At 36.9% G+C, this 26,696-nt stretch overlaps 1 protein-coding gene across 21 annotated transcripts in view; it reads left to right on the forward strand.

Annotated features, from left to right (window-relative positions):
• FUBP1 (far upstream element binding protein 1) overlaps window positions 1-26,696 on the forward strand; it is a 40,328-nt gene that overhangs the window by 4,308 nt on the left and 9,324 nt on the right. For 10 of the 21 annotated variants that reach the window (XR_005361377.1, XR_005361379.1, XR_005361378.1 and 7 more), the window contains exons 2-19: window positions 1,441-1,531; window positions 2,379-2,441; window positions 3,259-3,297; window positions 3,745-3,784; window positions 4,266-4,318; window positions 4,419-4,490; window positions 4,641-4,698; window positions 7,227-7,389; window positions 7,475-7,573; window positions 7,696-7,797; window positions 8,053-8,155; window positions 8,242-8,342; window positions 14,989-15,130; window positions 15,964-16,124; window positions 18,713-18,864; window positions 18,953-19,032; window positions 22,144-22,281; window positions 23,983-24,057. Coding sequence is in view for 17 of the 21 variants with exons in the window: in XM_038541586.1 (XP_038397514.1) it covers window positions 1,441-1,531; window positions 2,379-2,441; window positions 3,259-3,297; window positions 3,745-3,784; window positions 4,266-4,318; window positions 4,419-4,490; window positions 4,641-4,698; window positions 7,227-7,389; window positions 7,475-7,573; window positions 7,696-7,797; window positions 8,053-8,155; window positions 8,242-8,342; window positions 14,989-15,130; window positions 15,964-16,124; window positions 18,713-18,864; window positions 18,953-19,032; window positions 22,144-22,281; window positions 23,983-24,057 (1,732 nt within the window). In the remaining 4 variants the exon portion in view is untranslated. The remainder of the gene's footprint in view (window positions 1-1,440; window positions 1,532-2,378; window positions 2,442-3,258; window positions 3,298-3,744; window positions 3,785-4,265; window positions 4,319-4,418; window positions 4,491-4,640; window positions 4,699-7,226; window positions 7,390-7,474; window positions 7,574-7,695; window positions 7,798-8,052; window positions 8,156-8,241; window positions 8,343-14,988; window positions 15,131-15,963; window positions 16,125-18,712; window positions 18,865-18,952; window positions 19,033-22,143; window positions 22,282-23,982; window positions 24,058-26,696) is intronic. The other 11 variants (XM_038541600.1, XM_038541601.1, XM_038541599.1 and 8 more) reach the window with 7 other exon arrangements.

Genomic DNA, 26,696 nt, shown 5'->3' on the forward strand with positions numbered 1-26,696 from the left:
ATATTTACTCCTGATATGCTTTGTAAGAAAGAGAGAAATCTAGAAACCATAAGAAGTACAGTTGGCATATGGGAACTGATATATATACATATATATATATGTATATATATTCAATTTTAAGTGATAGATTCGTAAGTGGTTTTTAAGACTCGAGTTGTTGAATATACTTATCCTCTCCAGTTTTGTAATTATAATGAAGCATGGAACAGTTGGTTTAGTTCCATATCAGGATCCCTTTAGGGGAATTCTAGGCACCAGAAGTTTGATTTTTCTGTGTAATTTTTTACCATGGAAAATTTCAGATATAAAATTAACAGAATAATGAACACTAATGAACCTATCACTCACCTTCGGTGACTACTCCCTTGTAGTAATTAGCATTGAGCTATGTAGAAATTGGGACATCATCACTGACTTACTATGTAACCCATGTTAAGTTACCTCTTGAGATTTTTTTCTATTGTAAAATGGATCTCTGTCTTACTAGGATTGTTGTGATGATTCAGTGACAAAATGAGTGTAAAATATATAGTATGAAGTTTAGTCTATTGCTGGCACTCAGCAACATTAGTTCATTTCTCCTTTCATAGAAAAATGGAGAAAACATCCACTGGTTGTGTCCTACCTTGTGACTTGAGGCTACAATTTTTTACGTAATGTTGTTTATAGTTAAGCGCAAGTGATTATTTGCCCTACTCTAAAAAGTCTTTAACCATGATATATGATTTATGGTTTTGTAGCTGAGACTTTTCTTAGAGATATAGCTTCCCAGGCTTTTCCCCCACCACCCTCCCATGTTTCCATAGCACAGGATTGTCTGATAGAAATATAATGCAAGTCCCATATCTTATTTAATGCAACATACCCAAAATATTACCATTTTGACTTGTGTGCAATGTGAAAAAAACTGAGATGCTTTCCATTCATTATGTTTGATTCAAGTTTTCAGTATCCTAATACATACATTTCGATTCGGACTGGCCAGTTTTTAAGTACTCCGTAACCATGTGTGGCTAGCATCCACCTTATTAGAAAACACAGCCTTAGAATCTCATAGGGTGTTTGCATTCTCTTGCAATCAAAACCTACCACACAGTTTTTTGAAGAGTGATGGGAGAGAGCCATGGAAAAGATAGAATTAGGACCCAGATTTTCCTCAAAGCTATTTATTTGGTCAGTTGATTCTGAAGATTCCTGATTGACTACTTTATTTGTTCTTAGAAATCAGAAGCTTAATTCCAAATGATTATTTTAACTCTTTGAAGTTATTAATGGTATTCATGGTAGTAATAACATTGATCTGCAATTTTTGTTTTTCTTTCAAATTCTATTTATAGTATACGTATGTTTAATATATATATGTATGAGGAAATTTAACACTGAATAGTGTATAGCAGTTATGATTTTATCGTTAATGATGGTGTCCCTTTGTTTTTTAAGATTGCAGCAAAAATTGGAGGTGATGCTGGTACATCACTGAATTCAAATGACTATGGTTATGGGGGACAAAAAAGACCTTTGGAAGACGGAGGTAAGTTATAGTCATAAGTATTTTAATTGTTTTATACACAGGTTTAGGTGAAGGTGATTTTTCAGTATTTTTCAAATGTTCTTTTATTGAAGCATTCATTACTTTTATAATAAGGTTTCTAAAATTGTAAGGTTTATATTGGCCTCAGAAGGAAAGGGGGGAAAAAAATACCTTAGACAAGGTAGGTAAAATTTTGAGTCAATCAGCCAGTTTTGCCTTAGACAACATTTTGTCTCTTTTAGGATTGTGCCAGATTGACAGTTTGCACAGACATCTTGTTAATATACTGAAAAGAACAAAATTATAAAATGTTTAGAAGACATTTCACTGGTTTTTCTCATCATACATGAATTAATCTTTATATACTATGTTTTCATTGTTTTGCTATTTTCAGATTTCACTTTAAAGGTTGATGTTGCTATAGTTTGCTACTCTAGTGTGTTGTAGGTTATACCTTTTTTATGTTACTTTTTTTGTTTTAGTACCTTGTTTTGTGTTTCAGGTTTAACTCAAAATGTGGCTTAAAACAGATTTACAGTGCTTTGTATTTAAAAAAAAAACCGTAATTGTTGAAGCTTCTGAACTTAGAAGTCTGCAAGTATTTTTTTGTTTTAGATTTGATGTATGAACTTTGATACTTTTTTTTGACCTATTATTTATTTAATATTTTTTTAAGGAGGATTCTGAATGAGCCTATAGAATGTATTTGTAGCTTTTGACCAGGTGTACTTGGTTTCCTTTTATTTAAGTGTCTTTCACATTAATAGTGAGGTTTTAATATACAAAAAAATGAGCTAATGATGCTTCAGATGTTGTATGTAATGTATTCTTTTTATTTTATGTGTAGATGGCTCTTGGACAAGTCCGAGCAGTACAACACACTGGGAGGGAATGCCCTCTCCTTTTAAAGGCAGGAATTTTTATTTATTACCTGTGTTTAGTATGTAAACGTGAAATAAACCAGTGGATTCTTAAATGGACACAAATATTTCTTGGATTATGTGTCTGAATTTTTGCTGCACAACATTCTGATGTTTAATCATTTAAGTTTGAAGGGGGGAGGAAAATGTAGTACTTTCAGATGTAGGTTGTCTATTCTAAGGTATGCATTGTATTCATCTGTGTAAAGGATGTAGATGAAGGTAGTCATGTAGTTGCTTTGAGTTTTTCTGCTGAAGTGTATGCTGTGAAATGCTTGGTTAGGAACAATAGAATAGTTTAGATTGAGATTGCCTTGTAATGTGATTTTTTTATTTATTTATTTTGCATAGCCTTGTGGTCACTGTCAGATACACTCAACTTTTGATATGTCAAATTTTCACATTTTGATAGGTTCTGTTTTTCTTCCAGTCTTCAGTTTCTACAGTGGGAAGCATCATTAGCCTTTAGCATGTGATATTTTGCTAGTAATGGACCTAAATACTTTGTCTTGTATCATTCTAAAGTGCTTAACATACTTAAAGGTCAGTGATTTGATACAGTGAAAAATAATTTTTAAAAATGTCTGTGCATCTTTTAAACATGAAAAGAATGAAAGAAATGTAATGTTTCTATTGATTACTAAGAGTTTGGGATAAGTTTTGGCACTTTTGGTTCAAATAATAAAGTTATCCTCAGCTATTTTGATTAAGTGTTTACATTGATATTTATTCTTGCTTGGGCACGGGTTAGCTAAGTCTTTTATTTGTACTTATTGGCAAAAAGTTAAAAGGCTCTTAATTTTGCAGATCAACCAGATGCTAAGAAAGTTGCTCCTCAGAATGACTGTAAGTATTTTAAATGAGTTAAAAGCTAAAGTAACTGAATTTTAGTATCAGAGTTTTGTTCCTGGTTTTTGTTGGGTGTCTTTGGAGTTATTTGAAAGCCATGAGTATTTTAGAATGTCTTCATAATCTCCCACTTCATTTATGGCCAGGTATATATTAATAAGGTTTGTTTACTAAATTATTTTTATATCCAATTTATTTTATAATTCCAAATTTTAACCTAAGCTTGCAAAGAAAGCACAATTTCTTTGTTTCATTGCTAATGATACCTGCCATTTCACTGACTTTCTTGCCCACTGTCAATGTTGATTTAAGTATTCTGCATAAAATTTTACTCTCAAAGGTGGTGTCTGTGTGTTCAGGAAAAATTTTAGTATTGCTTGATATGATTGATTGTTAAATATGTGTGAACTTAAATTTTAATTTTTATTTTTGATTTTTTGGTAGCTTTTGGAACACAGTTACCACCGATGCACCAGCAACAAAGGTATAGTGAAATGCTTTTTAAAGAGTATTTGCAAGTTTTAGTTGAACTGTCCCTAAAAATACAACCAAGTTGGTGTATAGTGAATATGTATCTTCAGTTTTTTGTTTGTTTTTTTCCGGTGTATTTATTTCCCTCCACTTCCTTTGGAGATACATTTGTAATTTGGAAGGATGAGTAGAATTAGCTACATATTAGAAGAATTAAAGTGAATGAAAATGATTAAGAAAACAGTTCCTTAACTCCACCCCAAACCCTCTGTAGCTCATTTCTTCAGATTGTTCATCTACCATACCCTCCTCATTTGATATGTGTCCCCTTAATTCAGATTTTGACATGAACTTCTCAAGGTATATTTTGACTACGAATATGTGCCTGAAAATCTGGTTTAAGCCATTAGACTTCAATATCTATCAGATTACCTGTTATATGTAAACAAATTCTCTGTATTTGAAGGAAAATGTTAGTTTTTGTTATTTGTTAGCAGGTCTGTAATGACAGAAGAATACAAAGTTCCAGATGGAATGGTTGGATTTAGTAAGTCACCTACTTTCTAAAGTTTTTGAAAACAATCAAAACATACTTTATAGTCTTTTAGCAAATAATTTTTTTCTTTTCTTTCTTTTTTTTTAACTAGTAATTGGCAGAGGTGGTGAACAGATCTCACGCATACAACAGGAATCTGGATGCAAAATACAGATAGCTCCTGGTAATGTTATTCTCTTGCTGTTTTCAAAGTGACTAGAAAACTAGTATAATTTTTTAAGTCACTAGTGAAAATAATGTTGTCAGTCTTCTCTTGACCTAAGATTTTTTTTTTTGTTTGGTTTTTTTTTTGTGTGTGTGTTTTTAATTGCAGATAGTGGTGGCCTTCCAGAAAGGTCTTGTATGTTAACTGGAACACCTGAATCTGTCCAGTAAGTATGAAATCCTATGCCTGAAGCCAGCCCCTCTTTCCTGTTGAAGGACATTACCCTTACAGTTGAACTGATTTTCTCCTGCACTATTAATTTTCCCATTTTTCTAGATCATTTCTAACAACATATAAATATGTTTGAAAATCCTTCCATCTTGACAAAAACTGTCCTTGAACCTCACATTTCTTTTTCTTTGCCTCCTTACATAAGAAAACTCCTTAAAAGAGGTGACCGTTTGTAATATCATTTGCCTGTTTTCATTTTGTCTTGAATTTATATGAATCTGACTTTTATTCCCATCATTCCACTGAAATCGCTCTTTCCAAGTTCACAATGGCCTTTGCTTTATTCCACTCATCAGCATTGTTTGACACAGTGTGAATGGCTTTCCTAGAGATACCCACCTCCCTGGCTGCTCTTTCTCGGTCAGTCTTGGTGTCCTGCTTTATCTTCCTGACCTTTCAGAATGAAAGTGCTATGAAATTCAATCCTTTTACAGTATTGTCTCCGTGTACTCCTTAGATGACTTCATTTACTATATTAAACTTTATTTAGTATATAGTTTTATATATTGTAAGTTTTATATAGTCCTAAATTTTATCTTCCTCCTTTTTCTAAATTCTAGATTCCTATCAAGCTGCTCACTTAGTGTCTCCACTTGAATGTCTACTAGACATCTCAAACTTTAGATTGTCAATAATTGTTTTCCACCCCATTCTCAGCCTGCTTTGTCTTTTACTCATCTTAGTGTATGGCAACTCTTCTTTTTCTTGGGGCACCTGGATGGTGCAATCGGTTAAGCATTCAACTCTTGGCTCAGGGTCATGAGATAGGGCTCCGTACTCAGAGCAGAGTCAGCTTGAGACTATCCCTCCTTCTGCCATTCCCCCCACCCCTGTGCATGGGTGCTCTCTTCTCTCTGAAATAAAACTTTTTTAGAAATACTTTTATTTTTTTATTCCTCGTTTATTCATAGGCAACTCTTTGGTCATTTTTCTTCATACTTTATTTGGAATCCAGCCTCTTCCTGCTACCTTCTATACTACTACCACCTTGTCTGTGACACAGTTTGTCTATATTTCAACGTGTTTCCATTCTTTTTAGTCTTGTCAGTGGTAGTCTATTGTTAAAATACTATAGCCATGGTGATCTTTTTAAATTGTGAATCATTTCATATTATTAATTTGCTCACATCTTCTAATGCCTCACCACTTAGAGTAAAAGGCCTAACTCACCTGCCACCTTTCTCACTTGTTTTTTTTTTTTTTTTTTTTTTAAACCACTCCTCTGAACACACTGTTTAAGCCCCATTTAGTTTTTGTTCTTTCAGCACACCAAGTATACTTCTCACTTGAGTCCTTTGCAATGTCTTTTTCTTCTCTGGAACATTTTCTGTGATACTTTCACTCATATTTTCATAGTTACTCCCCCTCTTCCGTTACATCTTAGTTCGAATGTGGTCTCCTTAACGGTAAGTGGTCTCGTATGTGTGCTTTGCATAAAGTAGCATACCTTTATTCACACACATTCTATCCCCTTTATACTTTTGATTTTGTATATAGCAATTAACCAAATATGCTGTTTTTAGTTATTTAATCAAAGTAAGCTATACCAGCAGGAAACATGTCTGTTTTGTTCAGTGTTACTAGTGTATTATATAGAATAAGTACTTGGTATGTGGTTGACATGTCATAAGTATTTTTGAATTAATTAATTTTAATGTGCAAGTGACTGAAGTGATGTTTTAAAATTGGGAATTCATCAATTATTGGCAAAATAGCTTAATTCTGAAGTAACTTTAGAAGTAGAGTGCTACTTGGGTCACCCAGGTAGCACAGTCAATTGAGCATACAACTCGCATACAACTCTTGATTTCAGCTCAGGTCGTGATCACTGGAATGGTAAGATTGAGCCCTTGCATTAGGCTCCACGCTTAGCAGGGAGTCTGGTTCAGGATTCTTCCTCCCACTGGCCCACCCTCTTGCACGTTCTCTCTCTAAAATATGTAACTCTTGAAAAGGAGGGGTGGCGCTTGATGGCTCAGTCGGTTAAGCATCAACCTGCAGCTCAAGTTATAATCCTGAAGTCTGGGGGTCGAGTCTCACGTTAGGCTCCCAGCTCTTGGGTAGTCTGCTGCTCTATCTACCCCTCACTCCACTCATGCTTTCACTCTCACTCTTTTTCAAATAAATAAAATCTTAATAAAAGACTCCTTCTTCCTCTGCCTTCCCCCCCCTCATATACACATGCACACACACACCACTCTAATAAATCCTTTTTTTTTTAAGAAAAAAGTGCTACATGGAAATTTAGGGCTATTCTCAAAAATACTGAAAATTTTATCTAGAAAATTTATTGCATAGTTTCATTCTTTCTGTCTGATGGCATTTTCTCTTAATTAAAATTGTTAAATTAGTTTTATTCCCCCTAAACCTGAATTGGGATGGGAGAAGTACCTGATTTTATTGTTTTGTATTCTCTATTTGGATATGCTGTAACTTACTGTTTGACTCCTAATGTGTTGACAGATCAGCAAAACGGTTACTGGACCAGATTGTTGAAAAAGGAAGACCAGCTCCAGGCTTTCACCATGGTGATGGACCGGGAAATGCAGTTCAAGAAATCATGATTCCAGCTAGCAAGGCAGGATTAGTTATTGGAAAGGGAGGAGAAACTATTAAACAACTTCAGGTATTGCTTTGTCTTTTCACCTGTTTTGAAGCCAGTTTCCTTCCACTCCCTTTCAGTTAATAAATTTGATTTTTGTGATTAATAGGAGCGGGCTGGAGTTAAAATGGTTATGATTCAAGATGGGCCTCAGAACACTGGTGCTGACAAACCTCTTAGGATTACAGGAGACCCATACAAAGTTCAGGTAGACTTAAGTTTATATTTTACATAGAAGGATTTGGGGGCAGAATGGGCAAAACATGCACATGTTTTGAGACATGCTTTCTAAATTGGAAGGTTTGTGTTTTTTTTTTGTTTGTACTTCAGCAAGCCAAGGAAATGGTGTTAGAGTTAATTCGTGATCAAGGTGGCTTCCGAGAAGTTCGAAATGAGTATGGGTCAAGAATAGGAGGAAATGAAGGGATAGATGTAAGTAAAAATACCCGTTCAGAAATGGTTGTATACTGATTCATAAATATATGTGTTTTTATTGTTCTGTGTTACATAGCCTTTTCTAACATTGTATTCCCTGTCCCTCAGAACACCCCCACAACTTACGCCTTAGAGTACAAAATATATATCTTGTACCCTATTTGATGAAAGCACAGTGCTGTATAAACTTCTGTGACTTGAGATAGATTAACTTTCAGGAAATGGTTTAATACTTAGTCTTCTTTGTGTAAGGTCCCTATTCCAAGATTTGCTGTTGGCATTGTAATAGGAAGAAATGGAGAAATGATTAAAAAAATACAAAATGATGCTGGTGTTCGAATTCAGTTTAAGCCAGGTGAGTACATACATATTTAATTATGTGTTGGTAGGAATTATTTTTTTGACATATTTGGTGCTAATTTCAATTTGTTTGTTTTGAAGATGATGGAACAACACCTGATAGAATAGCACAAATAACAGGACCTCCAGACCGATGTCAACATGCTGCAGAAATTATTACAGACCTTCTTCGAAGTGTTCAGGTTTGACAGATGTTAATATTTTCATTGTTTTCATTTAAAAAATATTTTCCTTCAAGTCTGAAAGTGTCCCACCTCTTTAGTTTTATAACAGAATCTGACAGTACTTTGATAATAGCTAAAAAGTTTAAGTTGTTTAGAATTAGACATCTTGGAGCAGGAAGGCCGCTACATAAGTGCACTGTCTTAATCCCAGTATAAAAAGAACAAATGGTGGGTATTGTTTGGTGATTATTTGGGCCAAGTCCTCTAGCCTCTTTATTTTTTTTTTAGTTTATTTTTTATTGGTGTTCAATTTACTAACATACAGAATAACCCCCAGTGCCCGTCACCCATTCACTCCCACCCCCCGCCCTTCTCCCCTTCCACCACCCCTAGTTCATTTCCCAGAGTTAGCAGTCTTTACGTTCTGTCTCCCTTTCTGATATTTCCCACACATTTCTTCTCCCTTCCCTTATATTCCCTTTCACTATTATTTATATTCCCCAAATGAATGAGAACATATAATGTTTGTCCTTCACCGACTGACTTACTTCACTCAGCATAATACCCTCCAGTTCCATCCACGTTGAAGCAAATGGTGGGTATTTGTCATTTCTAATAGCTGAGTAATATTCCATTGTATACATAAACCACATCTTCTTTATCCATTCATCTTTCGTTGGACACCGAGGCTCCTTCCACAGTTTGGCTATCGTGGCCATTGCTGCTATAAACATCGGGGTGCAGGTGTCCCGGCGTTTCACTGCATCTGTATCTTTGGGGTAAATCCCCAGCAGTGCAATTGCTGGGTCGTAGGGCAGGTCTATTTTTAACTCTTTGAGGAACCTCCACACAGTTTCCAGAGTGGCTGCACCAGTTCACATTCCCACCAACAGTGCAAGAGGGTTCCCTTTTCTCCGCATCCTCTCCAACATTTGTGGTTTCCTGCCTTGTTAATTTTCCCCATTCTCACTGGTGTGAGGTGGTATCTCATTGTGGTTTTGATTTGTATTTCCCTGATGGCAAGTGATGCAGAGCATTTTCTCATATGCATGTTGGCCATGTCTATGTCTTCCTCTGTGAGATTTCTTTTCATGTCTTTTGCCCATTTCATGATTGGATTGTTTGTTTCTTTGGTGTTGAGTTTAATAAGTTCTTTATAGATCTTGGAAACTAGCCCTTTATCTGATATGTCATTTGCAAATATCTTCTCCCATTCTGTAGGTTGTCTTTGAGTTTTGTTCACTGTATCCTTTGCTGTGCAAAAGCTTCTTATCTTGATGAAGTCCCAATAGTTCATTTTTGCTTTTGTTTCTTTTGTCTTCGTGGATGTATCTTGCAAGAAGTTACTATGGCCGAGTTCAAAAAGGGTGTTGCCTGTGTTCTTCTCTAGGATTTTGATGGAATCTTGTCTCACATTTAGATCTTTCATCCATTTTGAGTTTATCTTTGTGTATGGTGAAAGAGAGTGGTCTAGTTTCATTCTTCTGCATGTGGATGTCCAATTTTCCCAGCACCATTTATTGAAGAGACTGTCTTTCTTCCAATTGATAGTCTTCCCTCCTTTATCGAATATTAGTTGACCATAAAGTTCAGGGTCCACTTCTGGATTCTCTATTCTGTTCCACTGATCTATGCGTCTGTTTTTGTGCCAGTACCACACTGTCTTGATGACCACAGCTTTGTAGTACAACCTGAAATCTGGCATTGTGATGCCCCCAGATATGGTTTTCTTTTTCAAAATTCCCCTGGCTATTCGGGGTCTTTGCTGATTCCACACAAATCTTAAAATAATTTGTTCTAACTCTCTGAAGAAAGTCCATGGTATTTTGATAGGGATTGCATTAAACGTGTATATTGCCCTGGGTAACATTGACATTTTCACAATATTAATTCTGCCAATCCATGAGCATGGAATATTTTTCCATCTCTTTGTGTCTTCCTCAATTTCTTTCAGAAGTGTTCTATAGTTTTGAGGGTATAGATCCTTTACATCTTTGGTTAGGTTTATTCCTAGGTATCTTATGCTTTTGGGTGCAATTGTAAATGGGATTGACTCCTTAATTTCTCTTTCTTCAGTCTCATTGTTAGTGTATAGAAATGCCATTGATTTCTGGACGTTGATTTTGTATCCTGCCACGCTACCGAATTGCTGTATGAGTTCTAGCAATCTTGGGGTGGAGACTTTTGGGTTTTCTATGTAGAGTATCATGTCATCGGCGAAGAGGGAGAGTTTGACTTCTTCTTTGCCAATTTGAATGCCTTTAATGTCTTTTTGTTGTCTGATTGCTGAGGCTAGGACTTCCAGTACTATGTTGAACAGCAGTGGTGAGAGTGGACATCCCTGTGTTGTTCCTGATCTTAGGGGAAAGGCTCCCACTGCTTCCCCATGGAGAATGATATTTGCTGTGGGCTTTTCATAGATGGCTTTTAAGATGTCGAGGAATGTTCCCTCTATCCCTACACTCTGAAGAGTTTTGATCAGGAATGGATGCTGTATTTTGTCAAATGCTTTCTCTGCATCTAATGAGAGGATCATATGGTTCTTGGTTTTTCTCCTGCTGATATGATGAATCACATTGATTGTTTTACGGGTGTTGAACCAGCCTTGTGTCCCAGGGATAAATCCTACTTGGTCGTGGTGAATAATTTTCTTAATGTACTGTTGGATCCTATTGGCCAGTATCTTGTTGAGAATTTTTGCATCCATGTTCATCAGGGATATTGGTCTGTAATTCTCCTTTTTGGTGGGGTCTTTGTCTGGTTTTGGAATTAAGGTGATGCTGGCCTCATAGAACGAATTTGGAAGTACTCCATCTCTATCTTTCCAAACAGCTTTAGGAGAATAGGTATGGTTTCTTCTTTAAACGTTTGATAAAATTCCCCAGGGAAGCCATCTGGCCCTGGACTCTTGTGTCTTGGGAGGTTTTTGATGACTGCTTCAATTTCCTCCCTGGTTATTGGCCTGTTAAGGTTTTCTATTTCTTCCTGTTCCAGTTTTGGTAGTTTGTGGCTTTCCAGGAATGCATCCATTTCTTCTAGATTGCCTAATTTATTGGCGTATAGCTGTTCATAATATGTTTTTAAAATCGTTTGTATTTTTTGGTGTTGGTAGTGATCTCTCCTTTCTCATTCATGATTTTATTAATTTGAGTCTTTTCTCTCTTTTTAATAAGGCTGGCTAATGGTTTATCTATCTTATTAATTCTTTCAAAGAACCAACTCCTGGTTCTGTTGATCTGTTCCACAGTTCTTCTGGTCTCGATTTCGTTGAGTTCTGCTCGAATCTTTATTAACTCCCTTCTTCTCTTGGGTGTAGGATCTATTTGCTGTTTTTTCTCTAGCTCCTTTATGTGTAAGGTTAGCTTTTGTATTTGAGTTCTTTCCAGTTTTTGAATGGATGCTTGTATTGCGATGTATTTCCCCCTTAGGACTGCTTTTGCTGCATCCCAAAGATTTTGGATGGTTGTATTTTCATTCTCATTAGTTTCCATGAATGTTTTTAATTCTTCCTTAATTTCCTGGTTGACCCTTTCATCTTTTAGCAGGATGGTCCTTAACCTCCACGTGTTTGAGGTCCTTCCAAACTTCTTGTTGTGATTTAGTTCTAATTTCAAGGCATTATGGTCTGAGAATATGCAGGGGATGATCCCAATCTTTTGGTATCGGTTCAGACCCGATTTGTGACCCAATATGTGGTCTGTTCTGGAGAAAGTTCCATGTGCACTTGAGAAGAATGTGTATTCAGTTGAGTTTGGATGTAAAGTTCTGTAGATATCTGTGAAATCCATCTGGTCCAGTGTATCATTTAAAGCTCTCGTTTCTTTGGAGATGTTGTGCTTAGAAGACCTATCGAGTATAGAAAGAGCTAGATTGAAGTCACCAAGTATAAGTGTGTTATTATCTAAGTATTTCTTCACTTTGGTTAATAATTGATTGATATATTTGGCAGCTCCCACATTCGGGGCATATATATTGAGGATTGTTAAGTCCTCTTGTTGAATAGATCCTTTAAGTATGATATAGTGTTCCTCTTCATCTCTCACTACAGTCTTTGGGGTAAATTTTAGTTTATCTGATATAAGGATGGCTACTCCTGCTTTCTTTTGAGGACCATTCGAATGGTAAATGGTTCTCCAACCTTTTATTTTCAGGCTGTAGGTGTCCTTCTGTCTAAAATGAGTCTCTTGTAGACAGCAAATAGATGGGTCCTGCTTTTTTATCCAGTCTGAAACCCTGCGCCTTTTGATGGGGTCATTAAGCCCGTTCACATTCAGAGTTACTATTGAGAGATACGAATTTAGTGTCATCATGATAACTATTCAGTCCTTGTTTTTGTGGAATGTTCCACTGAACTACTTCTTAAAGGGGAATTTTAAGAGTCCCCCTTAAAATTTCTTGCAGAGCTGGTTTAGAGGTCACATATTCTTTTAGTTGCTGCCTGTCTTGGAAGCTCTTTATCTCTCCTTCCATTTTGAATGAGAGCCTTGCTGGATAAAGTATTCTTGGTTGCATGTTCTTCTCATTTAGGACCCTGAATATATCCTGCCAGCCCTTTCTGGCCTGCCAGGTCTCTGTGGAGAGGTCTGCTGTTACCCTAATACTCCTCCCCATAAAAGTCAGGGATTTCTTGTCTCTTGCTGCTTTAAGGATCTTCTCTTTATCTTTGGAATTTGCAAGCTTCACTATTAAATGTCGAGGTGTTGAACGGTTTTTATTGATTTTAGGGGGGGATCTCTCTATTTCCTGGATCTGAATGCCTGTTTCCCTTCCCAGATTAGGAAAGTTTTCAGCTAGAATTTGTTCAAATACATATTCTGGCCCTCTGTCCCTTTCGGCACCCTCGGGAACACCAATTAAACGTAGGTTTTTCTTCCTCAGGCTGTCGTTTATTTCCCTTATTCTATCTTCATGGTCTTTTAATTGTTTGTCTCTTTTTTCCTCAGTTTCCCTCTTTGCTATCAACTTGTCTTCTATGTCACTCACTCGTTCTTCCACCTCGTTCACCCTCGTCGTTAGGACTTCTAGTTTGGATTGCATCTCATTCAATTGATTTTTAATTTCTGCCTGATTAGCTCTAAATTCTGCAGTCATGAAGTCTCTTGAGTCCTTTATGCTTTTTTCTAGAGCCACCAGTAGCTGTATAATAGTGCTTCTGAATTGGCTTTCTGACATTGAATTGTAATCCAGATTTTGTAACTCTGTGGGAGAGAGGACTGTTTCTGATTCTTTCTTTTGAGGTGAGGTTTTCCTTCTAGTCGTTTTGCTCAGTGCAGAGTGGCCAAAAGCAAGTTGTACTGGGAAAAGGAGAAAAAGAGGAGAGAAAGAAGGAAAGAAAAGAGAAAGAGAAAAAAAAGGAAGAAAAAAAACGAAAAAAAAAAAAGAAAAAGAGAAAGAAAAAGAAAGAAAGGAGAAAAAGGGGTGGGGGAAGGAAACAAATCTAAAAGCAAAACAAAAAAAAAGAAAAGAAAAAAAGAAAGAACCATGGGGGAGTATCTTCTGATTCTGTGTACTTTAAGTCCCTTGGCTTCCCCTGGAAGTTGTCAGTCTAGCTGGTCTTCTGGGGGAGGGGCCTGTTGTGCTGATTTTCAGGTGTGAGCACTTGGGGGAGCTGCTCTGCCCCCTGCCTGGTGCAGGGCTCAGTGGGGGTTGTTTACCCCGTGAGGCCCCAGGAGCAACAGCCCTAGTGGCGGGGCCAGCTCTGGAAACCTGGATTCAGCCCCCGCTGGAACTCCGGAGCTCTCCGTCTGCAGGGCCTGGAGGCTCCGGGGCGGGGCCGCTGATCTGCTCAGCTGGGGCAGGAGCGTCCTTGCTGTCCTGGGCCCTTCCGTCCTCTGCCTGTCCCGGGGGAGGCCGGATCCTGGGCTGTGTCCCGGCGCCCTGTGCTCCGGAGCCTGCGCTGTTGGATTCACGCTCCCGGGCCGCGCAACCCCCTCCACGGAGCCGCCGCCCGAGCCCCCCCGAGCTGCTCCTGGAACTGCGCAGCCCCCTCCGCACGGAGCCTCTTCCTCTGCCCGAGCCCCTCCGAGCTGCTCCCGGGGCCGCGGAGCCACCGCCCAAGCCCCTCCAGCTGCTCCGGGTCCCGCCGTGCGCGCTGCAGCTCTTAGGGAGCTCGGCTCACTCTCCTGGGTGCGCAGGTTGCTGTTACTGTCCCGGGAGCCCGAGGGCATCCCCGCCCTCCTGGGTCCTGCTCCAACTCCCTGCGAGCCCCTTTCCGCCCGGGAAGGTTGGTGCAGCTCCTGCTTCTCCGGGACGGGGCTCTCCTGTCCTGGGGACTCTCGCCCCGGCCTTAGCCCGGCTCCTCGCGGGGCCCCTCCCCCTTGGAGGCCTTTGTTTCTTTATTTCTTTTTTCCCCGTCTTCCTACCTTGATAGAAGCGCGAACTCTTCTCACTGTTGCATTCCAGGTGTTTTCTCTTTAATTCTCAGGCCGAATTCATAGATTTTCAGGATAATTTGAAGGTTTTCTAGGTAATTTGGTGGAGACGGGTGATTTGGAGACCCTACTCCTCCGCCATCTTGCCCCTCCCTCCCTTCTAGCCTCTTTAAACTTCTGGTTTGAAAAAGTGAAAGTTGAGGAAAATAGACATTTAATGACCTTATTATGGAAAGAAGAGTATACTTCCGTACTGATTTTCTTTCTTTTCTTCTTGTCTTTCCCTTCTTTAGGCTGGTAATCCTGGTGGTCCTGGACCTGGTGGTCGAGGAAGAGGTAGAGGTCAAGGCAACTGGAACATGGGACCACCTGGTGGACTACAGGAATTTAATTTCATTGTACCAACTGGGAAAACTGGACTAATAATTGGAAAAGGCAATGTATTTTAAACTCTTAATGTTTTAATGTATGGGTAAAAAATTAACACATGACCTGATTTTTCTGGATGCTATTTCTGTTGTATTATGAACCAGTAGTAATGATTTTTCTTTGGTATCTTATGATGATTTATAACAAAACCATAAATGAAAGACCTTATATATAAATAAAAATTAGATTTGAATCACATTGGCCTCTAGAGAGGGGGACAACAGCTTAATTATTAGTGTGAGAAACTTTTGTTTGACCCAAAAAGTAGTTTGGATGTTTGTTTTTTCTTGACTCACATCCTCTTAAAATTCAGAATTTTTTAATAAGTCGGTTTATATTACTTGAAAAGCAATTTATTTGAATCAAATGTTTTGATAAGTTACTTTTTTGTTATAATTCATTTTAACGTTGGGTACAGACACACTGATGTCTTAAAGCTTGAATGTATTTTAGGAGAATCATGAAATGCTTTATATAATTTAAGTGTAGAATAAATGGAAAATCGTAAAAGAATATTGGCAGGTGGAATATTCCTCAAAACTTTGTAATGGCCCTTTAATCGTGACCATTTTCTTTTGAATATTCCTTTTGTATTCTTTAAATCTTTTTTTTTTAAGGTTTACTTATTTATTTATGATAGAGAGAGAGAGAGAGAGAGGCAGAGACACAGGAGGAGGGAGAAGCAGGCTCCATGCCGGGAGCCTGACGTGGGACTCGATCCCGGGACTCCAGTATCGCGCCCTGGGCCAAAGGCAGGCGCTAAACCGCTGAGCCACCCAGGGATCCTCTGTATTCTTTAAATCTTTAGAGAAATTACTATGTTTTGATTTTGATTTTAGGAGGTGAAACCATAAAAAGCATAAGCCAACAGTCTGGTGCAAGAATAGAACTTCAGAGAAATCCTCCACCTAATGCAGATCCTAATATGAAATTATTTACAATTCGTGGCACTCCACAGCAAATAGACTATGCGCGGCAACTTATAGAAGAAAAGATTGGTGTGAGTATGCTTTAAACTTGAATTTATAGGGGTGAATGACTGGGTCAGTTAGTAGAGCATGTGACTCTTGATCTCTAGGTTGTGATTTCAAGGTCCATATTAAGCAAAGAGCATGCTTAAAAAATAATTAGATAAATAGATAACTAACCTTGATTTATACATAGATCCTCTTAGTTAAATAAGATACTAATTTACATGTTCCTATAATTGTTACACAGAAAAAATCAATTTCTAGTCTAAGATTATAGATCCATCACATAATGGATACGTATAATACAGAAAAGATAATCCAGCAATGAAAAATAACCCAATTAAATAAACATTTATAAGTGTTCAGACCTTGTATTTGGGTGTAGGTAAGTAAGAAATGAATAGCATTACTTGAAGATATGATGTTCAGGTTGATGGAGGGTTATAAAACATACGTGAAGGAAGTAGTTAACTGGAATTCAGTACTTAATAAGGGCTTACTGTGCTCAACCCTAGTGAGGTAAATATGAATAATACGCATCCTCCTGTTGTAGAGTAGAAATTTACAAATCCAACTCTTATACTGACAATCATTTTGGGAGTTTTAAAATGTACACTACTTAGAATGCTTTCCACTTTACACATAAGACACAGTTCTGATTCAGAATGTCTGGAACAGGGCCCAGCGTCTAATTTTAGAAAGATGTTTCAGGTGATTCTGATTCATGGCCAAATTTGGAAATTTTTCCTTTTAGAACACTTTCCTGGTAGTAGTACAAAAAATGTAGAGTCCTGATTGTGCTTTCTTGTAAATGAGGAACCCGTGCTTTACTGTGTTCTTTTACTATAGACCATAAGGGAGCTTCTTAAATAACTACTACTAATTAGAATTTCTTAGGAAAATTCTCCTCGATGTTTGCCATGCTGTGAATGGGATACAAAAGAAGTTTGACAACTGTTTCTGTCTATGAGGAAAGACAAATAGGAGTATAAAAGATACTTAAGGTCTCATAGGGGTTCCTGGCTGGTTCAGTCAGTAGAGCATGCAACTAGTGCTATTAGGTTGGAGTTCCAGCTCCACATTGGATGTAGAGATTACTTTTAAAAATAAAGTATTATTATAAGAATATATACAAACTTTGTAAGTTCTGTGGTGTGGACATAAGTGTTCAAAAACTTGAAGTAAATAATTGTGGACTCCGTAATTGCAGAGATTAATGCTAGTAAAATGAATACATCTTGGTTTTGGATTTTACTATCCTTAGCATGAATGGATGAAAGATTCTTCTGGATTGATGGGCAAACAAGATAAGGTTATTGTAGAGAATCAGGTTTTTGTTTTTGTTTTTTTTTAAGATTTAATTTATTTATTTTTGAGAGACACAGAGAGAGGCAGAGGCACAGGCAGAGGAAAGAAGCAGGCTCCATGCAGGGAGCCCAATGTGAGACTTGATCCCAGGACTCCAGGATCACACCCTGAACCAAAGGCAGGTAGATGCTCATCTGCTGAGCCACCCAAGCGTCCTGAGAATCAGTTTAGTATGGTGGTTATGAGCATGGATCCTGGAGTCCCATTGTTAGGGTTCAGAATAGTCTTGAGTCATTTACTGACTTTGTGACCTTGGAGTGAGCTATTTATATTCTGGTTTACCTCCCATTTCTTTCTCTGTAATTGAGGGTAAAAGTAGCTACTTTACTGCGTTGCCGGGATTAAGCAAAGTGTGTGTGTCACTTAAAAGAGTATCTGGCACATAGCCCTATAAAAATGTTGGTATTTTTTCAGTAATCCTTTTTTTTACTTTCTGGGAAGGACTGGTTATGGATAGTGGAAAGTGAGGGATAATGACATGTTAGAAACTTACAGAGATAAATCATAAAAAAGACTTTAAAATCATGACATTTGGCTTCTTTATAGTGAGAAAATAACTAGATGTCATTTAAGTAATTTCTCTAGAATGTCACGTGATTCGTATTAACTGCACAAATGCTGTGTTTATTTAGGAGAGTTAAACCTGGTCTATTGGTCTTTACAAGTTGGATTATGAAAAGGAAAATCAACTAAGCATTATTAATTATTGATATAAGTGGGGTTTGGTGACACAAAGGTTGTGAAGAGGAGTTTAGTTTTTTGAGTGAGAACTAATTGTTACTTTTTTGGTAAAGTACCCAGTAGACAATTCATGATATAAGTAAGATCTTAAGTAATATGGAGAATATATCGTCAAGGTGGTTTTCTGATAGGAAAATAGATGTAGGATGGATGCAGAAAAAGAAAAGTTAGAGACAGTATGATATTTGATATGCTTCTGTGATTAAGATGATAAAGAAGTAGTAAAAGTAAGAATTCTAAAAAGGAATGGGAAAGAGTGGAAAAGGGAATTGTCTGAAAGGAATAGAATGGAAGGTAAATGAGATATTTCGATTCTTCGTTGATGCTGTTGATTTTAATGAACTTACTGTATCATTAATATGGTAGAATTAAGCAACATGAATGAGGAAATGAAGGAAAATCTAAAGTATGTTACTTAAGGAAGGTTCAAAGGTTTGACCTTTGAACTGTTCAGCCATTACCATTTTCTGATTTTTTTTTTTTTGTACATCTTTCTGCTTTTTTATAGGGCCCAGTAAATCCTTTAGGGCCACCTGTACCCCATGGGCCCCATGGTGTCCCAGGCCCCCATGGGCCTCCTGGGCCTCCAGGGCCTGGAACTCCAATGGGACCATACAACCCTGCACCTTACAATCCAGGACCACCTGGCCCTGCTCCTCAGTAAGTATTGAGTTTGGTTCTGGGGTTTTCCAAAAAAAATTCTAGCTTCTGGTAAATTGTATTTTGATTTTGATTTTTATCTTTTCAGTGGTCCTCCGGCTCCTTATGCTCCCCAGGGGTGGGGAAATGCATATCCACACTGGCAGCAACAGGCCCCTCCTGATCCAGGTAAAAGACATTTGTCATTCCTGTTGACACACTTAAATCTTTTGTGTCATTTCTACCTTGTGTGGCTTTTTCTGCTCTTGTTTTACTCTTTCAGCAGGAGTCTTTAGTTTCTGGTTTTACCACAGTGTATAAGACTGGTGTGAATGTGGTCTGTTTTCATGGAGCTGTTTTCTACTCACATTTGGCTTTCTGTCCTTTCAAAGTGATAAAGAGCAGAGTGCTAAAAGCCAAAAGCTGTAAGAAGTAGTACGATGTCTTAGTTTTAAGTATCAGTGCCATCAAATGTATAATGTGTTTTGTTATGATGTTATTCATGAAAGAATAGTGTATGTTTATTTATAGAATTATGTGAGTCTAATGGAGTGTTTAATGCTCGAGTATTAAACTTCCAAGTTCTCAAATAAGATAAGCTGTTTCCATATTCTATTCTTGATATGGTAACTTCACATATTAGTAAAAATCAGGACCGTGTTTAATGTCTGCATGTTAGAATGCAAAAATACATTTAGTTTGTTTTCTCTGTTCAGATCTGGATCTTATATATACATTTTATTCTGTTACTACATCTCCCATCCTCTAGTTTTTTTTCCATGATGGTCAAAGGGGCATTCATTGAAACCAATTAACATTTATTTATGATCCTTCTTTCTCACCTACTACCTATCTTTTAGGCCTCTTTCACTGGAGTAGTTTCAAGGAAGGTACTGAATTATGGATTCCTTTCCACACTAGTGTATTTATTTCTTAAAAGAACCTAAGTAATTGATTTAAATGAAATTGTTTTAGTGAATTTGATTAAATGTTGTTATTTAAATGTGGCCCTATATTACAACATACTTTAATCTCATAGGAAGTGTACTCTTTGGAATAGGATGATACAATATGACTGTAACCAAAAAGCCACAACTTGCACTCATTCAAGAAATAACTTGAGTATGCTAGGATGTGGGCATGCAAAGATTAGTTTGTTTTATAGCAAAAACGTGCACTCTTTAGTGTTAGCAATGCTGTAATGGACTGAAAGGGTTAAGTATTTAGTGTATAATAGTTTGAACATCCATCTCTTAAGAATGGAAAGATTTATTATCTTTTATAAGCTAATCGGGATGGTATGATTAGGCAGAAAGATCACTTGATTTAAGAGATTAAAGAGTTTGAGCAAGTTAAGGGGTGAATCTATATTGGGAAACTTGGATCTGTAGGATTGCACCTTCTGAGCACTGTTTGGATCAGTAACATGATTAAGAAAAATGTTGGGAATCAGAAGTAGTCTCAGTCTCGTTTTCCCACTAGGAGTAGTAATGAAATCACGTACAAGAATTGGTTGATGAATACGGCTTGCACCATTGCTTTTGGAAAAGAAGCAACACATTTAGCTAAAAGATAGCAGCTCGGATTAGATATTATTTATATTTTAGACTTAATGTTAGGTAAAAAAACAAAATAATTTAGATGAAATTTTTAGTGAATTCTATTAGCATTCTGATATTTAAATGTGGCCCCATGTTGACAAAGTCCATAATCTCTGAACTAAAATCTATTTCTATAAAAACTTCATGGGCTGTTAAGGATTTATGCAGTAATCAAGAACTTCTATTTCAGAGTGAAACAGACCCAGCTATGTCCTAGTCCTACAACTTTTGTAATTGTGGGATAGTAAGCAAGTTTTTTAACCCTTCTATATTTATTTTTCTAACCTATAAAATGATAAACGAACGATAATTATTTTGAATGAATAATTAGTAAACTCTAAGTATTAGTTATATGTAACTATGAGACTGGTTCTATTATACCTTCTACACATTCAGGAGTACAAGTATCATTTTCTAAAGTGTTTTATATGATGATGTCAAGTAGGATATTTGTATTTGTATACACGTAGTAACCCAATTAAGACATAAACATCTAACTTAGAAAAGCAATACATTTATTACTTGAAGGTTCGGAGGGTGGATAATGCCTTAAAATTTTATTACCTTAAAAATTGTATCCCTCTAGAAATCTTGTTCCATTTTTCTCAAATTCTATTAAGCATTGAGACTTGCTGCCCATTTGGGATAAAGGCTAAACAGATTTCGTATAGATATAGACTCTGGCTAAGGAAATTGCATTTTTCTTGGTAATAACAAAGTAATAAAGATATGTCTATAGTGTCGTATGATATTGTTGGTATAAGGGACCAGAATCAAGAGGATTTGTTTCTGATGGAGAGGTCTCAAACGCTTACTGCATGACTTGATTTTTATGAAGTTTAAAATGAGGGTGCAAGTGCAGAGGAAGCATAACATGGTGTACAGCCAGATAATGAACGTGTTAACTTCTGAAAAGTATGAGCAATTTACTGTGACCAGAACTTGAGTGTTGGGAAAATACTGACAAATGAGGGAAGATACGGCTAGAATGGAAAAGATAAGCCAAGGGGGTTCAGATCATTAAAGATACTGGGTGATGATGTTGCACTTAAAAGCTTTGATAGCCCTGAAGACTCTCTAGAATAAGTGAAGAATTTCAAGTAGGGCAGTGACTGACATCAAGTATATGTTCTAGGATAATTACTCTGAAATAGGAGATGAAATATGATATAAGATTTTTTTATGTTGTCTCTACATTGAAAATGACAGGATAGAATTCATAGCTGTAAAACAATTATTTCTTGTACAGGTTAGTTTCTAGAAGTCCTTTTCTTTAGTCATCTACCATGGTAGAACTGCTGTGCTTGAGGGAAAACCAGTTTAAGAAAAAACCCAAGGGACAGGATGGATATGAGGCAAAGCATTGGATTTGGAGACAGAATATCTTTATTCCTATCCTAATTCTGCCACTCAGCTAGTTTTCGAGGAACATCATTTAATCTCTACACCTCACTTTTCTTCATTTAAAGCTAATGATGACAATTAAAATAATAGAATCGAAAACTTCTCATTTACCATTTATTTTTTGAGGTCCAGTTAATTTTGGGGTCTGTTTATTTATTATAGAATCGAAAACTTCTCATTTACCATTTATTTTTGACGTCCAGTTAATTTTGGGGTCTGTTTATTTACCAAAGGATGTCTGTGTGAGAGAGGTTACGGACTTCAGATGCAAACCTTGAACTTGTGTTTATTCTAGCTAAGGCAGGAACGGATCCAAATTCAGCAGCTTGGGCTGCCTATTATGCTCACTATTATCAACAGCAAGCACAGCCACCACCTGCAGCTCCTGCTGGTGCACCAACTACAACCCAAACCAATGGACAAGGTAACTATGGTAATTAAAGAATTTATTTTGTATGTAGAAGTAGAAACTTGTGTTTGGAATTATATATGAGATACATGAATGTATAATGCCTAAAATTTCCAGTATTTATCAGTGAGCAGACTTTCCTTTTGAAATAATTACAGACTTTCATAAAAGTTTGTTATAAGACACATGACAGAACACCCAGAGATCATAGCTGTTAATATTTTATCCCTTACCTCCCATTTGTTCCATTATTTTGTTATACATGTCCATATTCCATTACCAGTAGTCTTTTAGAACCATCTTAAAACCAAGCTGTACACATGATGTCCCAGTAACCTTAAATAATACCCTTTCTGTATTACTCCAAAAATACATTACCATTATTCAGTTCTTTAAAACAGTAAGTCAGCATTGATACATCATTACTGTTCTAGTGTAGAACCCTTCCTTAGATTTCACCAATTGTCCCATCAGCTTCTCTATTCTGATCCAGGATCCCATCTGGCAAAAAAGTACAGACCTTTTGTTGTGTTAGGTGATAATCAAATCAACGTAAATTCCTTCACCTTTTTCTCACAAAGATGAGATCATGATTATGAGGTTCTATTTGGGGTTTGGCAGTACCTTAGAAATAGTGCTCTGCTCTTCTTAAATCATTACATCATGGGGTCATGTAATGTTGACCTACTTCATCCTTGGAGATGGTAACTGTAGTCACTTAGTCATATTAGTGTTCACCAAGTTTCTGTACCATGAAATTGTATTTTTCTCTTTGAAATTAGTAAATGTTTTTTGGAGAATTATACTGAGATTATGTGACTGTTCTGTTCCTCATAGCAGCTTTTTTGGAAACACATGCCAGATTGAGCTATAGCTATCATGATAATTTCTATTTATATCATTAATTTTATATGTATTGGTATTGTGCTGTAAGGAAGAAGTTTTCTTTTCCTCCTATTTGTATCAATATGGACTTCTGTTTTATTCAATTTGTTGTATTTTAAACTGTCTTTGCTATTTTGATTATCAGATTGCCCTAGCTTTGGCCAATCAGGAGTACCTTCAAGATGGCTCCTGTATCCTTTTGATAAGTCATTCTTAAAGCACATCCTTACATTGTTGCACAATAAGATGTTTATTTTGTGGTTTCTGGGCTTAAGCCCTACAATCAGCCATTTTTCCAAGTAGCCCTGATTCCTTTTAGTAGATGTTAGTATTTAAGAAACCAGACTCAGTGTGTTCATTTCTACCAGGGTGTCATTGCTTCTGGATCTTTTCAGCTAGGAAATTTACCTGCATGTTTGTCTGCCTACACATATATGAAACAACACAAGTATCTATATATGTATATATTTCTAAGACTTGTATCAACTGCAATTCCATTGTAACACTTCAGGGTTCTTTTTATAGCTTTTTCACTTTTCATGCTTATTAATGGTGAAAGACCTGTTAACTTCAGTGTGTTTCCTTATTTGACCAGTGAATTTACTTATATGCTCAGTGTGACTTCTCTTCCATGTATATAGACAAATTTTCTCTGTTGACTGCCTCTATATCTCCTGTGTCCTATGTCCTTGGCCCCAGCCAAGGATCCCACTACCACACAGCATCCTCACTCCCTATGGCAGGCCACTCCCAATTTCTCCACTCAAGGAACAGAAGGAAAGGGCTAAGATCATCTTTTCAAATCTTCAATCTTATTTTTTTGTGTTTTTCTTGAACAAGGAGATCAGCAGAATCCAGCTCCAGCTGGACAGGTTGATTATACCAAGGCTTGGGAAGAGTATTACAAGAAAATGGGTATGTTCTACATTTCTTTTTATACATTTAATTAAATTGAAATCGAAGCACTTAGGAAATATCACACTAGAAAGATTAAGGTTGTGATAAAACATGTTTGTATCATGTTTTTGTTACCGGGATTTATTTATTTGTTTGTTTGTTTATTTATTTATTCTTATATTTTTACCTTTTAAAATCTGGAAGTGTAGAATAATTGATTGCATTCTAAAAATCATTGAACTTTAGGCTTATCACAAACACTTAAGTTTATGGTCACATAACAAGGAAGTCTCTTTATTTCTAAATGCATTTGTCAACCACGTAATAATTGAAACTAGAAATTGCCCCATTGGCACATATGACATTGAACATTACTTATGCTTTTGTCAAAGATAGTTGTTTATATTATATATTAGTAGCTTCACTGACATAGGTTAAGTTTCAGTTTTGTGTGGTATTTTCTGCTGCAAAATAAAACTTACAGTGACATAGGACATTAATTACTTAAATAACATTTGCATATATGAAAAGGGAAAAAGTCACCTAGAAAGGCCATTTCCATTCAGTAACTTGTAGAGTACATACTACATGCCAAACCATAGTGTTAAAGCTGAGATTGTGGGCATAATAGCTAGGAGCCCTTGCCCTTCTGGTTATATTCTCATGAAGGATACGACTGTTAATCAGGTATTTTGCCAGTTACATTACTATAAACTGTTATGAATGAAAACTATTTCCACAACAGGTCACATGTATAGCTACTAAGTGGTAAAACCAGAATATGAACTTCCAAGAGGGCATAAATCCCAAACCTCTCTCCCAAACTTGTCTTCCTGGGACCACTTGGAACCTGATATCCTACAGTTGACCTTTGATCAACAGTATAGGTTTGAACTTCATGGGACTACTTACAAGTGGATTTTTTTTTTAGTATTTTTTTCTCTAGCTTTTTTGTAGAATACAATATATAATACACAAGATATGTGTTAATTGACTTATCTAAGACTTCTGGTCAACAGAAGACTATTAGTAGTTAAGTTTTGGGGGAGTCAGTTATATGTGGGTTTTCTTTCTTTTCTTTCTTTTCTTTCTTTCATTTTATTTATTTATTCATGAGAGACAGAGAGAGAAGCAGAAACATAGGCAGAGAGAGAAGCAGGCTCCATGCAGGGAGCCTGATGCAGGACTTGATCCTGGGACCCCAGGATCATGCCCTGGGCTGAAGGCAGGTGCTAAACCACTGAGCCACCCAGGGATTCCCCCCAACTGTACAGGTTGGCGCCCATAACCCCCGAGTTATTCAAAGGTCATCTGTATTTCTGAACAAATGGTTCTTGTTTTTTTAGAAGCTAATGGTATTAGTCATTTAAAATTAACACATGTACACCACAGCCACTGGGCACAAATGAAAGTTAAAAGATAAACTTATTCGTCCTTCACTGACATAGAATCTATAGGTGGTAGAATTTTCTCATAAGATATAGTCTAATTAAAATTCTCTCGATGTAAATTTCAGTGTTTTCTTTGCCCATGGCTGTTTTGTCATCTTGCACAGAAGGAAAAAATTTCCAGAAGGGTAGCTACATTACTCTTTTTTGTGTGAGATACATGTACCTAGTGATAATGTTTTACACAGCTTGATTTCTGTTAAAGAAAGAAAGAAAGTGTTTTTCTCGAAACAGTATACTCTAATTAGGATGGTCACATAATTGTCCAAATGAGGATAGTTTTGAGACTATAACTGAGGATGCTATTGATCTTTCTGTGATAGCATTAGTAATCAGTACTTATGGTTACTTTAACTTGCATGAAATAGTGTCACCATTTTAAAGATTTGAGCATTTGTAATTAAATTGTTGCAATTAAAAATCATTGGGTGTGGGGATGCCTGGGTGGCTCAGTGGTTGAGCCTCTGCCTATAGCTTAGGTCATGATCCTGGGGTCCTGGTATCCAGTTCCACATCTGCTTTCCACAGGGTGCCTGCTCCTCCCTCTGCCTGTGTCTCTGCCTCTCTCTCTCTGTCTCTCATGAATAAATAAAATCTTAAAAAAACAAAACAAATCTTATTAAAATCATTGAGTCTGACTTACAGTTTCACAGTGGCTGATATACCAGAAATGTACCCTACATTACAATTAAAAATGAATAAAAGGGATCCCTGGGTGGCGCAGCGGTTTGGCGCCTGCCTTTGGCCTAGGGCGCGATCCTGGAGACCCAGGATCGAGTCCCACATCGGGCTCCCGGTGCATGGAGCCTGCTTCTCCCTCTGCCTGTGTCTCTGCCTCTCTCTCTCTCTCTCTGTGACTATCATAGATAAATAAAATTTAAAAAAAAAAAAAAAAAAAAAAAAAAAAAAATGAATAAAAGCAGGCCTGTTTGTGAACCTAGATAATTATTGGGGAGGAATCAGTGTGACTTATGTTTTATTATATTTTATCATTTGTTTGCAGCTTGGCCAATAATAAATTTACTATTTAGCCTTTTTACATTTTACTTGCCTAAAAGTGAGAAGGTGTATTGAATGGAATCTGTGAGGTCTTAATACCATTCAGATTTTTAAGGGTAGTCTTCACCTTGACATTCTTTTATTTTTTACCTTTACTCTGTTGCCTAAAGTTTTAATTTTAGAGATAGTAGCCTGGACTCCCTTGAATCC

The sequence above is a fragment of the Canis lupus genome, chromosome 6, assembly GCF_011100685.1.
Source record: "Canis lupus familiaris isolate Mischka breed German Shepherd chromosome 6, alternate assembly UU_Cfam_GSD_1.0, whole genome shotgun sequence".
Lineage (NCBI taxonomy): Eukaryota > Metazoa > Chordata > Mammalia > Carnivora > Canidae > Canis > Canis lupus.